Source organism: Vanessa cardui, chromosome 11, assembly GCF_905220365.1.
Source record: "Vanessa cardui chromosome 11, ilVanCard2.1, whole genome shotgun sequence".
Classification (NCBI taxonomy): domain Eukaryota; kingdom Metazoa; phylum Arthropoda; class Insecta; order Lepidoptera; family Nymphalidae; genus Vanessa; species Vanessa cardui.
The window spans coordinates 8,058,485-8,084,312 of NC_061133.1; the positions used below are offsets into that span (position 1 = coordinate 8,058,485).

The following is a 25,828-nucleotide window of genomic DNA, read 5'->3' on the forward strand; positions in this document are numbered from 1 at the left end:
TGTTTTTACTGAGCCTCGAGGAATAAGTCCTGATGAGAGGATGATTGCACAGAGGATCGGAATTGCGATACAACGGGGAAATGCTGTTAGCATTCTTGCCACCATTCCACGCGGTCAAGATTTACCCAGAAACTAGATTTAGTTCATATTTGTATATATTAAAGCATTTAATGTTATAAGTAAAACATGTTTTTTTTTATACTTCAAAATAGCTTTTAAGTATTCTAATATTTTTCATTTCATTTTACTTAGGAAAACTCTAAAAAATATTTTACACGTAGATACAAATTAAGATGTATTTATAAACGGGAGTTAAGTTTGTACTTAGAAGGAACGCACTAATTTTCGGTAGAGTCCGATCCGCCTTAAAATGGCGCTATTTACATTCTGGTAGTCTAATTTAGAATTTTTTTCATAAATTGATCTCGTAATAGAATTAGACAATGCGAAAAATAAAATGACTCATAATGTAATCAGTATATACTTGTACGCCTTTGAATATAACAAAAAAAATATTATTGTAGCCTAAGTTACTCCCTATTATATCTGTTATCTGCCAGTAAAAGTCCCGTCAAAATTGGTCCAGCCGTTCCAGAGATTAGCCGGAACAAACAGACAGACCGACAAAAAACCGTGTATAAATACATATCCATTGATTAAAAAAGGGCTATTTTAATATTACAAACAGACACTCCAATTTTATTATATGTATAAATTTAAAAATGGTTATTCATTAACGGAAGTTGAAAATTGGTCACGTAACACTAAACACTATTGATTGGTCGGATTTATGATGACGTCACTTGCTTGATAACCTACTGGATTATATGTACCTCAGACTACAATACAGGCAAGTAACGTCAACGACCCCATTGCAGCGCCATATTGTCCAAGTAACATTTTCCCGCGCTATTTAAACATAGAATCTTTGATTTGTTATTTTTGGGAAAATATGTACTAGACCTAACTAACCTAGCTGCTAAATAATATAAAATGGATATTAAAAACCAGTCAAATAGGATACTTCAGGTAATGCCCTCTACCGATAATAGCAACATAATTACATTTTATTATGACATACATTTGAAATAATAATAATAGTATTTTTCATAAGTAAAATAATAGTAATGGTATTGTAGGTAACATTATTAAAGTAAAAGATGGAAAAATATTTAAGTTTTTATTTATTTTCTTGCAGTTAATATTGATAATTAAATGGACAATATTAATAAACGATGTCCATTGAAAATTTAAATTCTCAGTTCAGTAATATTTAACATGTTTCTTGATTCTTCTTCTTAGTCAAGTATTTCATGAGATACACTTGTTAAAAGTTACTAAATAAGACCTTATGAAATGTTGATATATCTGGTTCCACATTTGAGTTTGTGCTGTACAGTGCAGGCTTGTTACTGTTCCTAAAAATATTTATCATGATAAAAACCAATATACTACTAAGTAAAACGGAAATTCTGGATTAAATTCACTTTTAGTATATTTTCAATATATTATAATATACCTAGTGGCAGCAGAAGTTGAACGAGGTGTGACAAGAAGGCAATTCATTGGCTGTCCATCCAATTGCCTATTATGATAGAGATCTACAGCTCTCTGGGCATCTTCTACACTTTTATAAATGATTTCTGCTGTTCCTGGTCTAACCAGTCGTGATTCTATCATACCACCAACATCACCAAATAATTCCTAAAATAAGTATTTTTTTCATTAATTATTATATTACACAGGTATATTATTGAAAATTAAATTTAACATTATTTGAACAACTGCATTCATATTAATAAAAAAGTAAACATACACATATTTTGAAGTAAAACTAAAGTTGTACTGTCTACTCAAGCAGTTGGCCAGTTTTTATTGCGCATTATTACTAATGTTTTAGATAAATCTTATAAAGTTATGACTTCTTTGATGTTAATTTAGAAATTAACTAAATTTGAAGCTAAGACAAAGTAATTGACAGCATGCATTGCAATATAGGAAATACAAAATGTGAAAAAATGCTTAAATAAGCTCTGACTGTAATTGTAACTACAGCGTTGACTGATTTTTATTTGTGTTGTATGTTTACCTATCTGGTTGTTGCATAGTAATTTATATTTTATTGGGTATCATAATGAGAACACTAAATACTTACTTCAATATCTCCACCTGTCACTGTGCTGCGTAAATTACTCACAATAATTCTGTATTCATGAGGTTTATCAATTTTTTCAGTTTTATTTTCAATTCGTAAGGCTGCCATAGGTCTCTTTTTCAAAATTGATGGGGGTCTTGGTGGACTTTTCTCTTTGTCGACGATGGTAGTTCTTAAATTTAAATAATAAAAAAAAACTATATTTTTGGGTCAACCACATAGTTTCATAGTCATGAGCAATTCAATCTTACAAATCTAAAAAAACTATATATTATAAATATATAAAAAATATATACCTGTGTATTTCATTGTTATGGGTAACAATTTTGAGTTGTAAACTTGCTTTACGGTTAGAAAATGATTTTCTCAATGGCTCATATTCTTCCTCCATGTTATTGTCAATAATTTCTAGATCATTTTCAACTGTACGAATTATTGGCTTTAGTGAAGATTTAGCTATAAAAGCAGTCCGAAAATGTTATGTTATCTCATCTATTTAAATTTACATCTTTAAAGTGAATATATAATCTCAAATGTAATATTTATCTTAACGATAAATTATATTTTATTTTTTTACAATGCATAAAATAAAGATAATCTTAATATTTTTAATAAAAAAATATATACCAAAATTTCTAGCTTCAATAGATCTATCACCAATATTCTTTTTATTATTAAGAGTTTGCTTTCTCAGAGGTTTTGCTGCAAGTGGCTGTGAAACAACATGTCTCGAAGGATCTGTGAACACTTAGTAATACAATAGAAAATGAAAAATTCTATATATTCTTTGTTATACAACAAATATAAAAATCTCAGTCACAGTTTTAATGGATATTAAACTAACATTTCAAGTATGTACCTATACCTATATATGCTTGAAAGGTTAGTTTAACATGTTATAAATTAGATTTTTCAAACAATAATGCTTGATCAAGAACTATTTACTTCTTTCAGTTTGTACCTATATGACTATAAGATTTGCATTTAATACAAAGTCATGACAATAAATATATCAATACCTCCAACACATTAAGTATGACAAAATTTGTGATTTTTCAGGAGAGTTATTTTTAGCTTTCATCTTTGCATTGCTCAACCACCAAATACAGTTTGTGAATAATTTATGTACACATCACAGATTGTATGTTAGAGAGTATAATAAAGCTTTTCTATTCAATGAAAAATTCATATTTTAATGAAAATGGGTAAAAAATAAAACTTTACGAATTTGTTCATGTCACAAAGACTTTAATACTAAACGATGCATATAATCGTCAACCACGAACGTCGACCACGCATAGTCGCAACTCCTGTTTTGCAACGTTTTGCGTCGAACATATGTAGCAATTTATGTTCTTTTTACATTATACGACGTCGGAACTGAGCCATGGTTCACTTGTGCGCGCTCTGATGGATCTATGCAAATATTTAAACTACCGCTCATATGAGCGGTAGTTTAAATATGATAAGTCTATTAGCGAGTTATAATGTCGTTATTTAAAAAAAATATGAAAATATGGTTTTCACTTACATGCAGTATTTATATCTTAATACATTATAGTACCAAAATCTCATTTTTGCCAAAAATCATGTTACAACCTAGTGCAAAGGAGGTCTCGTTATATTTAATGAAATGTTATTTTCCATTACCAAATCAGACACAGGTAAGCCTACCAAAAGCTTAAGAAAATAAAATAGCCTTATCTGCATAATGATCACAACTTACCTCTTTCCCGTTTTGTATGAAGTTTTATAAATTTTCCATGATTTTGGGCAGCTGGACCTCCACTTTGTAATTTTCCCATTGCCTGTTTTAATTTAAAAATAAAAAATTACATATTATACAACTTAAAGTACATTTTTAAATTAATAATACACATTAATAAATTAATTGCTGAATACTACATCTGTTATATATAACCTTGTTATCATTTTACCTTTTATGCTAATAAACAATTTAAGGTGTTTAAAAAAGAGTATGTTAATCTATAAAATAATGAATGTGATTCTGTAATTCTGGTATTTATATTAAATATAAAAAGTATCAACACAAATATATTGCTTTGACTTGCATTATAAGTTGAGTTATTTATTATCTTTTAATCACAGAAACAAGTAGCAAATATTAATTATTTTTTTAATGTTTTTAAATGCAAGTTAAATTATGGTTATGTTATATGTTAAATATCTTTTTAACATATAACATAACAAAGCATATTGTATGGATTTTCTTTTCAAATTGAAAAACAATTGTTCATTACTCGTTTTGCTCTCATTTGCTCTAATCTTAGGCGTGCATCTTTCTGCCTTGCAAGCTCTGCTAATTTTTCCCTGGCATCGGTGATTTGAGTTCTCTTTTTTGAAATAATTTTGTTCCTTGCATCAACAATTTTTTGTTTAACTGGTACAGATTGGTTCTTCATTTTTGATTTAGGCCTACAAACAAAAAATATTGTATTTATATATGTCCCATGTTCTTGGAAGCTTTGGGTTTAGATGGTTTTAGAATTAAATATTTTCTTATGATTCGTAAACATGAAAAGCTGTGACCATTTCAAGTTACTACTGAGTTATTAAACAGACACTGTTGGTAAGATAAATATATCATTGATAATATGATACTGAAAAAAGTTAAAATCACTCCTTGCATGGTATGCACCGCAAACAAACAAGTTGTGTTGTTTTTTATTTGTCTGTAATGACAAATAGGATTCCACTTAAAAATATTTTGATCAACGTGATTAGGATGTTATCTAAAAGTGGAAATAAATTCTAATGTAAATAGCAAATCCTAAAGTTACAATTAAAACCTGAATATAAATGGTTAATATTATTATTTAAAGTTTTGTTATTACCTAGAAATTCCCCTCTTCTGTTTTTGTATTATATCATCCAGACTCATATCAACATACGAAGCCATATTTATTGATAGTTCAAGATTACTTTCTCTAGAATATGATTTAGTTATGATATTAAATCTTATAGTATAATAAATCAAAATTTTACACTTTTTTAATTATAAACCCTTTAATGTATTCAGTTAGAATTCAGAAAGACGTCTAATAATCAAGTTAGTCAAATAAACTGTCAAAAGTCAAGTAATAGCAGTGCTGCCAAGTGAAAGATTATAAAACCTACTCAGCGAATATTAAAAATTCTCAAACATTATCTTTTAGAGAAAACAATGATGCAAAAAGGCTATGTAGCACTTAATGAAGAACAGGGGTTTCATAACGGACAATATTAAGCATTTATATTTATTTTCAATTAAAAACAAACTAATGATTTCGGAAATGCAAATCTCGAGAGCATAACTATTATACTGTATGTGATAATTTGTGATATGTAAGTTAGATTTTACACAGGTATACAGGGGTTACATATTAATTATATTCTTGGGATGCTATTTATGGTATTTATCTTATACGGGCATTACGGAATGTACAATAATTCTTATATTCTTCATAAACAGGGTAAGTCTATGGAAATTAAAAATCAATAAATGTAGACGCAGTCGCAAAAATTTAGTTTATTTGGTTAGTCACTAATTTAATAGCTACTTAAGTCAATGTATCAATTAAAATTTAGCTTTTCTTTTTTGATAAACAAGCTTTTAAATAGACAAAAAATGTAGGTAATTTATTGTTCTTAAGGTTTATAACTTTATAGTTTTATAGTATAAGTTAAACAGCAAAAACTTTCATACGTGCAGCTTTTGATTGAATTATATACGCGATAATCTTATAATTATTGTATTATTGTACATTGATATACTCATAAACCTTATTAAGGTTTTTAAAGTCCTTTTTCTGCTTCTTTTCAGATTGTTTATACGCAATAATGAAACATGGAAGTACAAACGATATGCTGAACTCGTCAATAATTTAAATATGGAAAATCCACATTTTGAATACTAAGTGTGGGTCTACATAATCTGTACACAATATTATAAAAACCTACCACCCAAAACTCATATAGCAGGAGCTTTAATGTAGCAAATTTATTTACCATAAAATAGTGAAGTACCTTTACGGGATATATCATTATTATTAGCACAATGTGGATTAAGAATATCCGATCCGACCCAAATGATGTTATAGTGACGCAAAAAATTAATATACTTTTTTGCATTTGTATCATATTCTGGTTGAGTAGTAAGATTAAGAACATTTGCATTATGTTGTGAGACCAACAAATATGTTTGTGGTGACTGGTGAGTGGTGAGCATAGATTTTAAGAACTCGGAGCTGTCTAATATAATCTGTGGCCAATGACCATTCCTTATTCCATTCACCACTATGCTTTTATTGTCTTTGGTAGTGTGTACATTGTACAGTGTCTTTCTTTGTTTAATAATTTAATTCTACATTGTAAATGTTAATGTGTTCAATTATATATTTCTCTACTACATGTTGATTTTAAGGTGAATAAACTAATTAAACAATCAATCAAAGGAAATGGATTGTTGAGTTGGAATTCGGACCAAATATTCATGCTATTTGTATTTGTAAGGTGACATATTTATCGATCACTGAAAAGTTATTATGGAGCAAGAAAGAGAAGAAGGTGAAATGAGTGATGATACTGAAATGCTTGTTGATGACGAGCAATTGTCGCACAAATTGTTGGATAACAAAAGTACCTTGGTATGGTTTTTTGTGAAGCTTGGTTTGACGTTAAGTATACTTGTATGTCATAATTATGTGATCATCTGATTTCAGTTTTATAGAGCAGAAAAGGAAGGGCTTTTTGTCGAACAGTTAAATAAAATCGATGCTTCAAAGTTGGAAGATAGAGCTAAAAGATTTGGTTTAAACTTAGCGGGGAATAAATTGGTGACACAGAATCAAATTGATGAGCTATACAGTAACTTTGGAATTGAAAGTGGGAACGAAAGACATTTCCGATTTGATACATTACATTTAAACGGAGTCGGTAGTTTGACGACGAAGGAAATTTTTGAATATTTAAAAGATTATAAGCCAGTGTCTTTGGAATGGGTGGATGCCAATTCATGTAAGTTTTTGTTTTTAAATTTATCTCCCACTACAGGGTAAGGTTGTCTTTGGAGAAAATAAGTTAGAGTTTATTCCTCAAGTTGCTCCACTGCTGATGGTGGATATACATGTATAATTTCATTTGACTAATACAGGTTAGTTTAAAAAGTTTTACATTTACTGCTAAGCATAAGAGGAAGTATAAACAACAATTAGTGAAATAAAATAAATAACTAGATTAGCGGGATACTTTATTTTAAATAATGCATTTGGTTCTTGTGATTTTAGTTGAATATTTCAATTCAAATGTCAGACTTTATAATAGCAGTGTTTTATTTTAAAATTTTCCAGGTAACATAGTTTGTCAAGATAATATATCTGTTGCATTAGCACTATTAGTGCATTCCCAAGAAATAACTAATGATGATGTCAAGAAAATGTTATTAGAGAAGTCCTCATACCATTGGCGAGAAGGTATGCCACATTCAAAAAGTGATACAATTTTAATGCGTTTTGCAACAAATAGTGATAAAAAGGTTACAGATAAAATACCAGAAAGAAAAGTTAGAGATACTCAAAATTTCGAAAGTACTAATAATACTAGTAAGAATCCATGGGGTGATTTATGTAGATCTTGGGGTGTTTATGACCACCAAGAAATATTTCAAAGAAAATTAACAAAATCTGATTACGAGGATAAGTCTGAAGAACCAACTGAAACATTACAGTTAAAAAATAAAAGGTTAGCAATGAGACTTGGAAAGAGAAATTATAAAATTGAAGTTGAGGATGAAAGTAGTGATTCAGATTCAGAATGGAAAAAGAAAACTAAAACTCCCAGAATGAGAATGCATGCTGATGATGAAGAATCAAAACAAGTCAAACTTAATCATATAAGTCAAAACCTTGATGAGGAAAATGACAACTATGCGCCATTATCTATTGAGGTTATGAATTCCAGAAGTACATTTATTCCTAAAGAAACAAAAATAGTTTCTGAAAAATTCAAATATAAACAAAGACCTGTAAAAAGTTCTCATAAAAATATTCAATCACGATTGGGAGTAAAGGTGGTACAAGATAAATCATATTCTAGTGATGAAAGTCCCTCCAATGGGTTGGATAGTAATATGATGAGCAGGGTACAGAAAGTAAGCAGTAGTGTAAAAAACTCTGTGTGGTCTAGATTGGAAGTTAATGCTGCCAATGCACCACAACAAAGTGATTTAAGACAAATTTTGACAACACGCAAACAAAAATCTGATGACCTAAGGGGTAAACTTAGTAAATCGAAGCAATGTAACTTACGAATTGAAATAGATAATAATTATGTTAATGAATAAATTAATGATGTAATTTTGTTTTTATTTTACTTTGTTAAATAAATTAAAAAATAACACTTATTAAATTACCATTTAAAAAATTTACTGTGAAAAATTTTGATGTCAATTATTCATAGCATTTCAATTATGACATACAATAGGGAACATTTTGTTATTAAAATGTTAAAATAATATAAAAAAAAGGGTCATTGCAAGGTTTATAATTGATAATTTTGTTTTTTAACAATTACGAATTAATGTAACGTAAAATAACGTGTTTTAATAGCAACATTTTCATAAATATTATATTTGCATGTTCCCTATTAGCATTAAATGACGTCACTCCAGTTATGAGTGACGCTACTTATTTGAGGTAAAAAAGTGAACATTGAAACGAAAATTAATTGCGTTTTTCGAATTAAATGTAAATTAAGTTTGTCAAAGCAGACTCCAAATTCCTCTTTTGAGCTTGAAACCACTTTTATTTCAGTTTTGTGTCAGAATATCCAGCCAAAAACAATTTATTTGTAAACTTTGTTGAAGTAACGAAGTGAATACATTGGCACAAAATAAACGTCAAGAAAACCTTTTTTTCGGAGTATCGATAGTCCGTTTTAAATTTTTACAAAAAAGTATCTCATGGATGGAGAAAAAACGCATAAGTATGAAAGCCAGTGAGGACAAGTATGATCAGAGCAGGGTTGCCAATGCCTATTCACCTAATTCCCCAAAAATCTTAGCGAAATTCCCCAAATTGGAAAAAAAAAGTCCCAATTCCCCACACACAAATAAAGGAAGAAAATCATGTTATTGTATGTTTGTTTTTCATTTCCTAACAATAATATAAAATTTTCGAGCTAAATTTCGTCAAGTCAGACTAATCATGGTTACTGACGACCTTTTTTTTTCTTTTCGTTGAATCAGACTGGTCATGGTTACTGACGACCTTTTTTTTGCATTGAATGTGACTAGTCATGGTTAATGTCTATTTATAATGTGTTTTTGCTACCATGCTAACTAATAATCGACTACAAATTCAATTTTTGTACTAACTAAAAAGCGGGTAAACATCAATTACCGTTCCCTTTGGTATAAAACACATAAGTATAAATTCTCCTCATTTTCCCCACATACGACAATCCTCACACCAATTCCCGATCGACTTGCGATTCCCCGCAATTTGGGGAATTCCCCACACATTGGCAACACTGGATCAGAGGACCAGTCATAGACAGCAGTGACGTCATACATAATAAAGGTCCGTTTTCGCGCGAAAATTTAAATTGACATTTTCAAATCGTATTTTTTGCTGTAAATTACAGTGTTTTGGACTTTTAATACACTTATGGTCTATCCTATATGGAGTTCTTTAAAATAAACACAAAAATAAAAAATATCGCATCTTTCCTGTCAGATGGTTGCCATATTGGCAATGTTGAATTATCAAGAGCTACATTACTATAGCAAAAACTCAATTCTATTCAAAAATAAATCGGTTGATTTAATGAATTCTTTGTCGTTAGCAACAAAAACATACATTTATTTTAAATAAATAAATAAATAAAATAAGAACGAAATATAAGTACCCGTTTGAATTGCCAAGAGAAAGCCCTACTCAAATCTGATTTGGAATCAGAAATATATCGGTTTGCGTAAAAACGCCCATGTCTAGTGCATGTGTCAACGGGAATCTTCTATCAGAATCTTTTCCTAAGGACCTGACAATTATAACGTACTGCAAACAGTATACCGCAATAACAACGGTGGTTCTGGGAACCATGTATGAACACACCATAAAATAAACCATGACTAGCCCACTGCCACTTCAGCTTACTAATCCGGTGGGCTGACTTTGGTTCTTTGACGGATCACCTCATTTCTGATGCGATCCCTCAGAGAAACGCCGAGCATAGCCCTTTCCATAGCACGCTGAACGACTTTAAACGTGGACCAGCCTTGTCGTAAGTGTCCACATTTCGGCTCCGTATGTCATGACGGGCAGGACGCACTGGTTAAAGACTTTCGTTTTAAGGCACTGTGGGATCGACGATGTAAAAATTCGACGTAACTTCCCAAACGCTGGCCAACCCAGCTGAATTCTTCGGTTCACCTCGTCCTCAAGGTTGTTTCTACCTAATCGCAAAGTCTGCCCGAGGTAGACATATTTTTGAACAACTTCGAGGACGGTACCGTGTATCGCAGTCGGTTCCGGTAGAACATGTTCATTGAACATGACCTTGGTTTTGTCCAAGTTTATCCGTAGGCCGATACGCATAGAAGAATCAGCCAGCTCGTTCAGCATTTGTTGTAAGTCCTGCTGCGTTTCTGCCACGATGACGATGTCGTCTGCGAATCTGAAGTGAGAGAAGTATTCGCCATTGATGTTGATGCCACGTCCTTTCCAGTTCAGCGTCTTGAACATATCCTCCATTGCATTAGTGACCAATTTGGGGGAAATAACGTCCCCTTGTCTCACTCCTCGATGCAATGGTATGAAATTTGTTTGCTGATTCTGTACTCGGACGGACATGGTGGCAGTTTCGTAGAGACATATCATCACTTGGATATATCGGCAATCAACTTGGCAACGCTGCAGGGACTCCAGAACAGCCCAGATTTCAACCGAGTCAAAGGGCTTCTCATAGTCCACGAATGCAAGACACAGGCGCCGATTATACTCGTGGGACTTCTGTATAATCTTCCGCACTGCGTGGATGTGGTCTATGGTGCCGTATCCGGTCCGAAACCCGGACTGTTCTGGGGGTTGGAATTCGTGGTCAGCTTCGCCAGGTAGGAGCCTCCAAGTGATTGTACGAACACTTTAGACCCCCGATTTTACTCAATCGCTCTTGCAATTGCAAGAGTATTGGAGCACCGAAGGTCGTGTCAGACGCGCCTGCTGATCTCTTGGTTTAATTGCCGTTTCTCTGACGAAGTGACAGGTGGGTTTTCACGTCGTTTTTTCATGAGCCCTAAAGTCTCTTCCCGAAGTTTGGACTTCCAGCCCTTACGCTGCATGCCACAACATCTTGTGCCTTCTTCCCTGATAATTCGAACTACCTTTTCAAGGTTCTGGTTTACGTCTGTTGTGGTTTTCACGGTAGCGAATCGGTTCTCCAGGTTTGACTGGAATGTTTCAGATCCCGCAATCGTTTGGAGCAGCTTTGGTCGGAGCGTGGACTTCATCAGACGGACGCGCTCGGCCTTAAAATTGATATTCAGAGAGCCTCGGAGAAGTCGGTGATAACTACCATGATTATTATTAGAAACAAGTTAATAACAGAACCAGAAAAATACGTATATATACGTATACTTTTGACAAGACTTATTTATTATAAAAGTATTTATTAATTATAAATATAGATGACTAATATTTAACACTGATTGGCAGTTATTTATCAAAATTTAAAGTAAATTATTTCATTTACGATAAGTTGTAATATCAAGCGGTAATTTACTGTTAACATCACGTATTATTACAAAGAGTAATTGACTTTCGCTGATTTTTATCTCAAAAGTAGTATTGAAACTGATGCTACATATCGATAGTCCACTATCGATAGACAATCGATAGACTTATCGATTATTAAGGTGTTAGCAACAGTATTGGAGTCTTTGGATAGTATTGTCATGTGTATGTCTATCTATCAAATCGATAGTATCAATAGCTCCCCATGAGCAAATACTATTAAAACTATTGTAACAACCATTACTTTTAACCTAAACTATCGATATGAAGTTATTTTTCGATATTATTATTTTCTATAGATAAGTTATGTAGTAGGCCAGATTACGACACTATATTATAATAAGTTTAATTAAATTTGCTTCAGTAAAAAGTATCAGAATAAATCGATTTATGCAAAACATTAAATTTTACCTCAAATTTTAAAATTGTAAGTCTTCTTGTAGAAATGTACATTTTACAAAATTACATACGACCGCCTATAACCAAAGACACGTTTCAATAAAATAATAATAATTAATGACAAATCACGGCATGAATTCAAGAAACATTAACGAGAACTTTAACTTTGTCACTATCCTTTTTTCAAAATTTATTCACTGCTATCAATAGTCCAAACCCATTGTAACAACTATTGCTTACGAAGAGCTACGATTCGAATATCACAATCACAATTTTATACTAATTTTAAATATTAGAAAAAAATAATAATTTAGTCCATGTCTTAATCACTAGTTATAAATTATGAAATAAGTCTTTGATTAGTATAGATATATAAAATTTGAAAATATGCTATTTAATATAATATCACAAAAAATAAAACAAGGTCAAACTTAAAAAAAAAGTATATTATCTTTGTGCAATAGTGTTAAGTTCCATGTTAAGTGCACTTACGTAAGTTAAAAAATTCATCGAGACTATTTTTAATATAAATTGTAATATGTAAGTGTATAACATTAAATATTTATAACAAATGTAAATATTATAGAAAAAAATATATTTAGCAAAAAATAAATAAACAGAGTATTATACAATGTTTAGCGTGCTCAACATATGTAAATATAATTAATTTAGAAATTAACTTTTACACTGACTATAGTTTCTTAATAAAAAAATTGTAGATACCTGAAATTACATTTAATTGTTTGATATTTTTGTGAACAGCACATGATTATAAATAAATAATTTATTCTATTTTATATAACGCTTTCATAATCAATATTAAACATATATACATACATTAACTTCTGTTGATGTGTGGAATATATTTATTATTTAAGAAAAAGTAATCATCACATAGTCATTGGTACTACTAATAAATACCTACTTAAATCAAAGATATGGCATGAGAAAAGAATAAAAACTGCTTTCATCGCTTCCGTTTCAACAATTTCTAATGCAATAATATATGCTGAGTTTGAATATAACATTTTTAACTGAATAAAATTTTTATATAATATACTCGATACAATTATTTAAGCAATTATAGTAATAGTAAAAATTGCTTTAACTAACATAAAAAATATTGAATGATGTAATAGTAAGAAGACATAAGTTAAGAAACAACGAAGTTATTTTTTTTTTGAGCGGTGTTATTAAATAAGGTATTGTGGAAAACCTTTTTTATGATGACAGTTTTCTAATAATATAAGCTTATAATTAAAACTATACCATCTGTCATTTTTCATTTATAATAATATAGAATATCAAATGGCCGTATAAATTAGGACAAACATGTTGACAACATACTTCAGTATTTATAATTTAAACCAATGGCACTGCTTTATTTTAAAAAGCATTGAAATATTGAGTATACCTTTAAACACTTATTTCTATGGGTTATTTATATAATTCGTTCGTAATTTTAATGAAATAGTGAGATTCTGATATTGATAGATTAAATTGTTCCAAATAGTGAACTGCTGTTTTGTAATGATACAAAGTCTAAATTTGAATTGATATACTAAATGGAAACACTTTCTAATATTAAAACGTAATTATAATTAATTGTATGTAGAACTTTTTACTAACTAAACATTATAATATATTTCTTATATACAATACATACAGTAAAAGTTTATTATTAAAGTATTGCAAATGTTATTGTGCTGTGTATACCACCATATAATATTATATTAGAATCTTGTTATTTTAGAATATTTCAATATTACTTTCTTAAAATTTAATAATAAAAGTTTGGGCTTCTAAAGAAAGCCTGAAAGCTACAATGACCGGGTTAGATTATTTAATATATTTGACCTAGGTACTTGTTCTGTTAAAATTATATTTGAGTATGAAATGTTAATCATGATTTTTATAAAGTATCCCCATGACAACTTACAAGTTCAGTGGAATGTTTCAGTCTTCTAAAGTACTTTTTACGCTTTTTATACAATTTTAGGGTAAGATCTTTTTTAATACGTCATTTTTACTTAAAGGTCTATGTTAGTCGTTATTAAAATATTAAAGACCATAAATATATACAAATTCACTTTGATTTTTTTTCCTTTTCTGGTTTGTCTTCATCTTTTTTCTTGGATATTAACGTGTGCTTTGCCTTTTTTAGCTGTTTCTTAACCTTGTCTTTCACTTTGTTTTTCTTTACTGGTGTTATTGCCTCCGTTGATTTCATCGAAGAACTATTTGATTCACTGTTCCTTTGTGCTGTAAGAAATCATATGTATATTATAGAAAAAAATCAAAAAATATTAATAAACAAATATATTACCCCCTGGTATAAAAAAAAAGCAAAACAATCGAGTTGCGTCCCCGTGGGGTTTTTGTGATAGATGATAGAGCAGAGATGGCCCAGTGGTTAGAACGCGTGCATCTTAACCGATGATTGCGGGTTCAAACCCAGGCAAGCACCGCTGATTCATGTGCTTAATTTGTCTTTATAATCCATCTCGTGCTCAGCGGTGAAGAAAACATCGTGAGGAAACCTGCATTTGACAAATTTCATAGAAATTCTGCCACATGTGTATTCCACCAACCCGCATTGGAACAGCGTGGAATATGTTCCAAACCTTCTCATCAAAGGGAGAGGAGGCCTTTAGCCCAGCAGTGGGAATTTACAGGCTGTTGTTGTTGGGGTTTTTGTGATGTGCCTGAGGTACCTCTCTTGGTAGCGATGGAGGCTGCGATGGCGAGGTCCTCCTGGCGCTCCCGGCGGCGCTCGGCGTCCAGCTGCTGCACCAGCTCGTCGCGCAGGCGCACGATCTCCACCAGTCGAGACACCAGTTGTTCCTCGCGCACCTGCACAAGAACACAGATCTAGTAGCTTTCAAGTTTAAAAATGTTTATTGTTCCTGAAAACTGTTACGACATTCACTTACGCGCGCAATTACTGCTTATCTTTTTTTTTTTTTTGTTTTTATGGAATAGGTTGGCGGACGAGCATATGGGCCACCTGATGGTAAGTGGTCACCATCACCCATAGACAATGACGCTGTAAGAAATATTAACTATTCCTTACATCGTCAATGTGCCACCAACCTCGGGAACTAAGATGTCATGTCCCTTGTGCCTGTAGTTACACTGGCTCACTCACCCTTCAAACCGGAACACAACAATACTGAGTACTGTTATTTGGCGGTAGAATAACTGGTGAGTGGGTGGTACCTACCCAGACGGGCTTGCACAGAGCCCTACCACAAAAATCTTATTAATTATAATTCGTATATACATTAAGCGTACATTGGATAAGCGATGAAAAAGCGTGGAGTTAATACCTGTTGACTTCCAAGCAGGATACATTAATTTAAATAATTGTATTTAATTAACATGACGTTGTATTTTTTAAATGTTAAAAAATAGTAACTACTGAGTTTCTTGCCGGTTCTTCTCGGTAGAATCTACTTTCCGAACCGGTGGTAGCTTCACTTAATTGTAAAATGACGATTCAAAAGTGCTTGTAAAAGCCTACTTGAATAAAGTTTATTTTGATTTTGATTTTTTTGATTTTAGAAGTTGAAGCAGAAGAAATTAAAGCATAAATATGTAGTTGAGTGCAATAGTGTTGTATTATAAATAAATATATATCAATCATAAACTGCGTATTGCAAAATATAACTGTGTTATCAATTCGCATGTAATACGTAAATCTAAGGTTTGTTTATCATTTTTCCTACTTCCTTAATACTCATTCAATTTAATAAAAAAAAAATCAATATCCTTAATGTGGCTACACGGTTACATAAGTGTATTTATATAAGAAGACGTACATAGTAGCGTTATATTGCATGCTAAAATTTATGGATTCTATTGCCTCAATTGTTTTATCTGTATTTACCTTATCTGCATCTATGCGGTTGACGGCTGGGCGAGATTGTATGACCCTAATTTCATGCTCAATATCAGCTTGTTCTTGTTCCAGTCTCTGTTGCCTTCGTCTATAAAAATAAATACAAGTTACATTGAAGGTCTTATTATATAAAGAAACATAATATCCTGTTGCTCACACTATATGCACATAAAAGGTAATATATGCTAATCGTGAATAATTTAACGATTATGTTACTCACATGTACATCAGCTCGGTTTGTTTCCTGAACAAGTCATTCTTCTCATTGACTAGTTCGCATAGTTGTATGACTAAATCTTCAATTTCCTCTTGCGGAGCTGTAGGTCCGTCGTCACCTGAACAAGCGATCATAAATTTTTAATTAACAGCTCTGTCGCGGCTATACTTGTGCCATTTTTTTATTATGTATGGTATACAACAACAGTCTGTAAATTCCCACTTCTGGGCTAAAGGCCTCCCCTCCCTTTGAGGAGAAGGTTTTGGAACATATTCCACCACGCTGTTCCAATGCGGCTTGGTGGAATACACATGTGGCAGAATTTCTATGAAATTTGTCACATGCAGGTTTCCTCACGATGTCTTCCATTCACCGCTGAGCACGAGATAAATTATAAAGACAAATTAAGCACATGAATCAGCGGTGCTTGCCTGGGTTTGAACCTGTATTCATCGGTTAAGATGCACGCGTTCTAACCTCTGGGCCATCTCGACTCTTCACGTATGGTATAATTAATAATTATAAAATTTACATATTGGTCGAATTAAAAAATACTGTTTTTACATTTTTAATTATACATTAGGAAAAAGCGTACAATAAGTAGGTAAAATTTCCTTTAATAGCGGTGAATAAATATGTAGCTTAACATTAAGTTGTTATATCTTTTCAATGACTACATCGATATTAATAAATGAAAAATAAACTTATCTAGGAATATTGTTATCAAATTAAGACTTTGTGATGGCGCTGTGCAGCGTGATATCGATCAGTGTGCGTCTCTTGGACATAGATTAGCTACTATTATTATTTACAAATCATAGATTAAGTCATAATCGTAGACCAAGTTATAGCCTTATATACAACGTAACATAATCTTAATTAAATGTTTGTATAAAACATAGATTTGTAATTAATAATCAGTAAGCTTATGTAAAGTGTATCATTTCCTTACACCAAAACATTTTTCTAATATTTAATAGAAGAAAAGCGTGTAATAGCATAAGTAGTGCAGAAATCGAATTTACCCTCACACTTGTCGCGAATCATCTGTTCAATGAGCACGCCCTGTCGCTCCAAGCCCAGCTGCTGCGTTTCCAGCATGTCAAGCTGCACCTGCAACTCCTCAACCGTAATCTGCATCTTCACCTCGCGCCGCTCCGGCAGCGGCAGACCTGGAGCTGGTCCCTTCACTTTACGTGCACCTGGACGAAAACAACTGGCATTTAGAAATAACCAACATTCAAAACGCGATATTTACGATTAATAATATTGATATCTCGTTAATTTTAAGTCAAAATTGTTTACTTGGCTTTATTCTTCTTGTATTTGAAATAGGTTAAATCTTATGATATTGCATATGAAATCTATTAAAGAATTTGTATAGTAATAGATATTTAGAGTACCATTCGTTCCATATCTGTGACTCAGAATTTCATGAAACTAGTTGTTTGGTTATGGGTATCTGATAACAATGATATTTTGCAATCTACATTACTAGTGTAAGATCATCGTTGAGATAGGTAGGAAATACTTATGTATATAATTTACCATCTGACGTGTTACGAAGGCCAAATGAGTCGATCCCCTTTTCGGCTGATCCACCAAAACCCGACGCAGTCGACAGACTGTCGGGAGGTGTGGGCGCTGGGCGCTTCTTTTTCGATTTTGGTGTTGATAAACCGAATGATTTCTGTAAATTGATTGACTCTAAATACATACTATTTATTTAGCTTTAGCTGACAAATCATATTACAAAAGTTACATTAGACAATCATTATCATTTACATAGTATAAAAATAAAATAAAGTGGTTTGCTCCTGGCTGTCCCTTTGTATGCTTAGATCTTTAAAATTATACAACGGAATGCTTTTTTAATATATTGATTTACGAAGAAGGTTTATGTGAAGTTTCTAAGGTGATGTAAATAAAAACAATTTTTGCGCTTGCATTGCAAACGCTGGCTAAAGCCTACGAGAAAGATCAAAATAATGAACTACAGTATTGTACATTGTTTTATATATATATACAGCTTTGCTTTTTACGGGAAATAAGGGCTGATTTACGAAGTCACTTTAACACATACATCAACCTATTTAATTATGTACTTTAAATTCATTGTGTATATAATATATATCAATATGACCCTTTACACTGTGTTATTTAAATGAATATCTTTGAGGACATTACAAATTTGAAAGGCAGGGTCATAGCCATTTGTATTGTCTAATGATTGAAAGATATTAATTATGTTTACTTTTTATCTTGTAGCCACACTAAATTATTGGCGATAATCGTTATTTTATTTATTACTTGTTTATATCATACTGATTACGTTACAGGAAATGCCAATACTGGTAATACATGTTGATACTGTTTAACGATTACTGTATTTTATCACGTCTAATCTATATTATATTTTAATTGTATTAGGAGTAAAAATAAACAAACCGTAGATGTAATTTTCCGTGAGATTTGCTAATAGATCTGCTACATTATGAAGTTTTTTTAATAATAAAATATTAACATATTTATTGATATTATTATAGATATGAGATGGCCCAGTTGAGCCGAGTTGGTCCAGTGGTTAGAACGCGTGAGTCTTCACCGATGAATTCGGATTCGAACCCAGGCAAGCAACACTATGTATATATGTGCTTCGCACTGGAACAGCTGCGTGGTGGAATATGTTCCAAACCCTCTCCTTAATGGCAGAGGAGGCCTTAGCCCAGCAGTGTGAAATTTACGGGCTGTTACTTTAACAAATTGATTACAATACAACACTTTGACCGTTTTAACATGGTGTTCAATGTACATATTAATATACATTTCAAAATAATCCAAGAATTCGTTGCAATCTTCATATATATTTAAATAATTAAAACACACAGAACGAACTTTAGGAAGATTGCGTCACAACATTGACACTGAATCTACAATAAGTTGTAAGAAATCACGTATATCATTTTATATTGTCGTTAGAAATTATCGTTAATTAATCAAAATCGAAATAATGTATTCGTTCTTTGATCCGTCAGACTTCAAGTTACTTTACTTGAATATTAATGTTACAAATATATATATACATATACAAATATATATATTTAAACGGAATATATATGTCGGCGCGAAACCACGAATTTAAGAAATCACGTGTCCAGAAATTATTATTTTATGATTATTTTAATCATTTAAAACTGTTTCATTGTTAAATGAATAATTTTTAGTGAATTTTGAAATGTTAAATTACTCTGAAATATTTTAATGTTTGTAAACAACTGTTAACTTGAGTGAATAAGTCTACCCACCTATTTTTGTTATAAAAGATCAAGCGCCCGCCGGTATCGACAGACTTGGTCGAGCCGCCGGAGCGATCGGACCGTCTCATAATGGAATAAATCAGAGAGGATTATTTCCTGAGTTTTATTTCATACCATCGAAGATGGTTAAAGATCGAAACTCTGACACTCGTGACGTCAGCTATGCTGACGTCATGTTTTTTAAAAACGCGCTCGGGCATGCTGCTCCGTTATATATTTTTAATATCATCTGTAATTCATATGCAAACTATCTGTATTAATATTATAAATGTGACTCTGTCTGTCTGTCACTCTTTCGCGACCAAACCGCCGCCGCGCCGAACCAAATTTGATGAAATTCAAGAATTCCAAGAAAGAACATAGGCTACTTTTTTGCCTGACACATGATACAACCGACTTCCGAGAACGCAAGCGAAACCGCGGGCCATTACTAGTTTTTTTTATAATTTGGTAATATCTTATAATTAATTAGAAATGAAATTAACATTATTCCTTCATTTGTTTCAGATGCTATTATTATTGTTACTTCTTTTGAATTTTCTGAACGAAGCAAAATTCATGCACTTTAACTAATTTTACTTCTAAAGTTTAGTTAACAATTTCACCGACTTTCAAATTCCTTTTTTCACGAACCTATTATGAATACCGTGAAATATTTAGAGCTCGAAAAGTGACTGAATATACATTTTATAGGTCAAAGTTGTTTATTTATCTCTACTCAATGATATTCTAATAAACAGATAGGTACGTTATACCAATACTAAACAACAGAAAAAAGTGTGCCGCGCCGGGGACCGTTTATTTTAGTTTATTTTTACATTTCGTTAAAAGTAAAAAGGATAGCTTGATAAAACAATAAGTAAAAGGGATAACTAGATGTTTTAATTATGCAAAACGTATTACTACGTAATTATGATGTATTATAACGTATTACTACGTAAAACGACTAAAGGCAAACGTCCCAATTAGGACGTTTTCTAGTCTTCACTTTTTGCGCGTTAATAACATATCTGTTTACTAAAACATCATTGTCTCTAATCATGTCATTGAAAGCTGCTAAAGATCCGATTTGGTCTAATGGATGTAAACACGTGATTATTAAACAAAGTCGCGATTACAATTTAACTGCAAGCGCAACTGAGTTTTTTATTTAATAGACAAATATGTAATCGCATTTTATAATTCATTTTCTACTTAAAGAATAGTTAATGAAGACACTTGCATATGTAATTTCCGGGCTGTTTCTTTACTATTTATCTTTTATCGTGTTTCCTTGGTCAATTAGCGACTAGTACTGGCTTCGCATGAGTGCATATTAATTAAAGAAAATGATATGATATAAATATTGTTTATATTTGCAAATTGTGTAACTTTCTAAGATTATTAATAAATATAAAGAATTAGTTCCTTATATTAGCAGTTGTATACGTTCAATCAATTTTCTTCCTTTTTATAAATTATATCACAGTATGTTCTATTTTTCAGTATGTTTTATTTAATAATTTAAATGGCGTATCAGTGTTAAACTTAATAGTTCTACTTTTAAATAAAAAAAAATGTATGAAATTTTGACGGATATGTGTGGTTTAACATCACAAAAGGATATTATGTTGTAAATACTCACTTTCCATTTAGACATATTTTTAAATAGCATACCTAGTGTGAGTGTAACAATACTTAAAAGTCTATACACCTCAAACTTTCACTTCTCATGTTTGTAATCACTATTGCAAATAAGGAATGCTTTCTAAATAGAAAATCATATATTCATTTTCGTGCCTCTCCTAGGTAATTTATAATATATAAATAATTATCTTATTTATTATATAGTTTTGATATTTTTCTTATATTATATTGTTCTGACAAAAACTTATGTATATTTATATACCATTTTTTATACCTGAGTAAGGATACGTATTCAAATGTGGCATTAAAGTATTTAGTAGAAGTACCAAGATTTCAATAAATATGTTTGTGTATTCCCTTGTTTTAAGCATTAACTCTTTGATGAAGCCTAATTTTTTTACTTCTTACTAATTTAAACATAAGATAAATAAACAGTTGATCAGTGAATTGTTACTTTATAATTAACCACCAATTGGAAGAATAAACGCCACTTTTCGACATATTCACTTTTATACACTCTTACATTCTTTAGATGTAGGGCTCAATATTATACATTTGAGGCAGGTCTGTCGGTGAATAAATCAGGATTTTCATTGATTTCCTTTTTCTTTTTAATCAGGATTGATTTTCTTAATAATCATTGATGTCCTATAACTTTATAAGTTGAAAGCAAAAAGTTAATAAGTTTTTTTTTATTATCTCCGTTCCTACTTTTTTGGATTTATTTCCTTCTTCCAATTGGTGGTTCAATTATGCTAATAAAGCTAAAAGCATGGTCAAATCTTACCTGATCAGAGTGTATAGTGGATGTGTGCGAGCTGAATGAGGATATGCTAGCGACGTCGTCCATGGACGTGGAAGGAACACCTAAATGCTCGGCGATAATGGAGGGCGGCGGGGGTGCTTTCGGCTTCCTCCGTCTGGGCAGACTCGATGGGAGGTTCGGTGTGCTTGTTGTTATTGAAGATTTGTGCATGTTCGAACTGACAACAAATAATTTCCAAATATCACTAAAGGTTTATTATACATATATTTAATAGAATAATAATAAAATAATACCTCTTCTCTTCTAATTCTTCATCAGAAGAGGGTTCTTCACCATCGGACCAAAAAGGATTGTAGGCCTTAATGTGCCGTTTCCTGCAATTAAAAAAATTGTTTCATTAAAAAGCAATATAAACAAAGCTTAAATTCATGCAATATATAAACAGGGTAATAACATACAAGGGTGTTGATGTCTGAGCATTAGGTACTATTGGTGACGGTTGGATTGAAGGAACTTCTTCTTCTTCATCGTCGCTGCTACCAAATGGGTTTGTGCTGACTTTATGGGGTACTGCCTGTTGGTCATGCTAAATAAAAATTGGAAAGGCATGCATTATATCCCATATCATCGCAGAAAGTTTTTTGATAATAATTTTAGACATACCTCATCTTCATCCTCGGAAAAAGGGTTTAAGTGATCAGGATATTGTTTGATTGTTTTAGTTGTTACTTTACTTTCAGTTAATTTTTTTTCAGTCATATTGTGCTTTTTTCTTCTAGGTGGTACACTTATGGTAATTTCAGGTTCTATTTTATCAGGTTTGCTTAGGTCTAAAGATGAAATGTCTAAATTTATCGAAATACCATTGCCTTGAGCTATTCTGCTATCGTCAGTTACATTATTTTTAATTTCTATGTCATTTGATATGCCATTTGTATCTGTACTCAAAGAAGTCATTTCAGAGCCGTCTTTGATATGTATTGAGTTACAATCTTTTATTATATTTGTAGTATTATCAGGATCTGGAGTATCATTTGCTAATTGTGTTTGTAAAAAATTGAATTTATCTTTATTACTTTTATACAGTTTTTCTGGAGGATTTTTATAAATATTATCAGATTTTTTATGATCATCTTCATTTTCATTTGATTTCATTTCTATACTACTTGCATCAATATTATGATTCTCTATATTAGTTGGTTTATCAACCTCATCCAATTTTGTTATATCTTTATACTTATTACTAAAATTTTCTTTTAAACTAATATTTCCTACTTTATCTTCAATACTTGAATCTTTTTCTATATTCTTTTCAAACATGTTTATTTTTTCTGTAAAATGAAAACATATAATAAATTGTGTTTTTGTAATCAATAAATAAACATATTATGTATTTCAAAAATTATAATTAATAAAGTAATGAGACCCTATGTCCAAGTCGAACTTAATGTTAATTTTAATGTTATTATTACATTTAAAAAATGCATTGATAAGTCACTTTTTAATATTACTTAATTATTTAGCAATGCAATACAAAGATAACATACCTGAAAACATTGACACATTTAAACAATAGTTTGTACATTATTTAAAAAAAATGTTTGAGCTACAACTATGTGTTATTGTAATGAAATTCTTGTAAAATAAATATGAGTGCTCTTAGATTGAATATATCTAAGAAGATTTTTATATTAATTTTAAAACACATACACAAAGAACAGTTAACATATGTTTTAAAGAAAATAGATACATGCAAAGTGAAATAAAAAGATGTAGTAGACATTTAAAGTACTTGGTTTATTCTCACCTAATATTGACTGCGGTCTTGGTTTGGTAACTTTAGGACTTACTGGCTCTTCAGTCCTCAGAATCACTGGGTTTGAACTCATATCACTACTAAATGCCAGCATTCCTATTTGGTCATTGTTATTTACTAATTTAGGTAGGGTCTTTTCATTTTTGCAGGAGTCACAAGAAAAATTGGACGAATCAACAATATGATAATTTTTAGGATTTAAATGCCCAGAGCATTTTGAGCACCGGAAACATCTCCTGTGATAGAGCTTCTGTGACACCATCAGTCTCTGTGCCAGATATACAGGCAAACCACAGACGGCACATTTATCTAAAGCCACTTTTCCAAATTTGATTGGTGTCTAAAAGGGTGAATATATAGAGTAGAATTGAGAATTAAAGATAAATAGTAACATCACAAATAGAGCAGTGCTGAGTAAAGCCAATAACATTCAAAAAGATTTGCAAGCATTTAATAAAGAGTCAATACTAACTGATCCTTGATTCGTTGTTGACGATGATGTTACTTTAGGATCACTTTCAGATACTTTTGTGTTTACTGCAAACAAAATTTAAAGATTATACCATACCATTACATATTAAAATATAAAAGTTAATGTCAACCGTACTCTCAACTCAAACTTACCCGTATGACCAAGTCGTTGATAAAACTGAGATAAATATGTTAAAACTGATAATCTGTCTGGAATTTCATTTTCCACCATATCTTCTGGGTCTAAAAGAGCTGGAATTCCTAAATGTTTTTCCGCAATACTATAGGCCAACTGATTGTTTTCATATATATTTTCGGGCTTTAACTTTGATACATCTCTGAAAGATTAGGAGCTTAAGAGTCTAAACATTTTTTTATCCAGATTAGTAAATAAGGAAAAGATAAATTCATAATAAACTTACACCAAATCAGGTCTAAAATGGTGAACTAGAGCACAAAATGCCATGCCATTTCGCCAGGAAGTCGTCATATTATCTATTTGCACATTTGGACAATCTTTGACTAAGCGTTTACACCATAATTCCAAAGCCTTAGTTCCTTTTACTTCAGACATCGCGGGGTTCTTTAAAGTTGTTTTATTATATATTAAAAGATTTTTATAAAGTTGACTTTTAAAATATACATCATTTGATTCTAAACAATAGTTGACTGTAAATGAAATGATTATTTCATAACGATACTGTGTTTGAAACGTTGCATTATAGCTAAGAAGTATAAACGTTTTTTAAAAATTACAAAGTTTTTGATAAACTATCGTCTGAAAGTGAAATTGTTATAATGAAATGATGTGTCAAAATAAATATTTCTTGGATAAAGTTTGTCGATGGTAAATTTGTGGAGAAAAAATGCAGACTTTCTGAGTGAAGTAACATTAATCTGTGGTGAGGTGACAATCTACGATTACGTTATGTTTCGAAATATTTAATCTGTAAAGATAATTTAAAATTGAACTGAATATTTTTGAACGTGAACCAGAAGTTTATTTAATTGCAAACATTGCAAAATTTTACAATACGTACCGTTGAGTAGTGGTCTTATACGACTTTTTTTTTTTTTAATTGATTCTTGGGTACAAGAACTAGAACTGTGACTTATTTGTACAGTAAAATCAATACAAATAATAATATATTTGTTAAACAAATATTATTGTTTTAATCATGTTTTTTACTTCTGTTATTTATTTTATTTTAAGGAAATAGATACATTTGTTGAAGTTATTCTTTCTTAACCTTTAAACTATACGTTTTGAAATGGCTCTGCACTAGACTACATGCGGTTAACACAGAAACGCACTTAAAATATCACTCTTATATAAATTATATCTGATTTATATTAAATATATAAGAATGAT

At 31.2% G+C, this 25,828-nt stretch overlaps 3 protein-coding genes across 6 annotated transcripts; 1 reads left to right on the plus strand and 2 right to left on the minus strand.

The window, feature by feature from the left end:
- Positions 1–1,167: 1,167 nt before the first annotated feature.
- Positions 1,168–5,394, minus strand: LOC124533727 (polymerase delta-interacting protein 3-like). The gene is made up of 8 exons (XM_047109179.1): positions 5,011–5,394; positions 4,417–4,591; positions 3,882–3,963; positions 2,783–2,902; positions 2,452–2,611; positions 2,156–2,327; positions 1,520–1,704; positions 1,168–1,418 (listed from the first exon to the last, which is right to left on the minus strand). Exons 1-8 carry the CDS (start codon positions 5,073–5,075, stop codon positions 1,328–1,330), a joined length of 1,050 nt encoding a protein of 349 aa, XP_046965135.1. The 5' UTR covers positions 5,076–5,394; the 3' UTR covers positions 1,168–1,327.
- A 1,039-nt stretch (positions 5,395–6,433) lies between these two features.
- Positions 6,434–8,509, plus strand: LOC124533696 (nuclear cap-binding protein subunit 3-like). Of its 2 annotated transcripts, none has more exons than XM_047109141.1 (4): positions 6,434–6,578; positions 6,668–6,801; positions 6,877–7,171; positions 7,504–8,509. In XM_047109141.1, exons 2-4 carry the CDS (start codon positions 6,700–6,702, stop codon positions 8,493–8,495), a joined length of 1,389 nt encoding a protein of 462 aa, XP_046965097.1. In that variant the 5' UTR covers positions 6,434–6,578; positions 6,668–6,699; the 3' UTR covers positions 8,496–8,509. The 2 variants fall into 2 exon arrangements, with proteins under 2 accessions (XP_046965097.1, XP_046965098.1); XM_047109142.1 differs by having other exon boundaries at positions 6,441–6,578; positions 6,610–6,801.
- A 4,261-nt stretch (positions 8,510–12,770) lies between these two features.
- Positions 12,771–25,314, minus strand: LOC124533529 (MICAL-like protein 1). 3 transcript variants are annotated; one of them, XM_047108875.1, is made up of 14 exons: positions 24,879–25,314; positions 24,610–24,794; positions 24,458–24,522; positions 23,977–24,325; positions 22,833–23,500; positions 22,628–22,755; positions 22,463–22,543; positions 22,191–22,386; positions 18,009–18,150; positions 17,492–17,662; positions 16,464–16,578; positions 16,232–16,331; positions 15,057–15,195; positions 12,771–14,604 (listed from the first exon to the last, which is right to left on the minus strand). In XM_047108875.1, exons 1-14 carry the CDS (start codon positions 25,028–25,030, stop codon positions 14,429–14,431), a joined length of 2,667 nt encoding a protein of 888 aa, XP_046964831.1. In that variant the 5' UTR covers positions 25,031–25,314; the 3' UTR covers positions 12,771–14,428. The 3 variants fall into 3 exon arrangements, with proteins under 3 accessions (XP_046964831.1, XP_046964830.1, XP_046964833.1); XM_047108874.1 differs by having other exon boundaries at positions 17,486–17,662; positions 24,879–25,313; XM_047108877.1 differs by having other exon boundaries at positions 17,486–17,662; positions 24,610–24,809; positions 24,879–25,017.
- Positions 25,315–25,828: the final 514 nt, after the last annotated feature.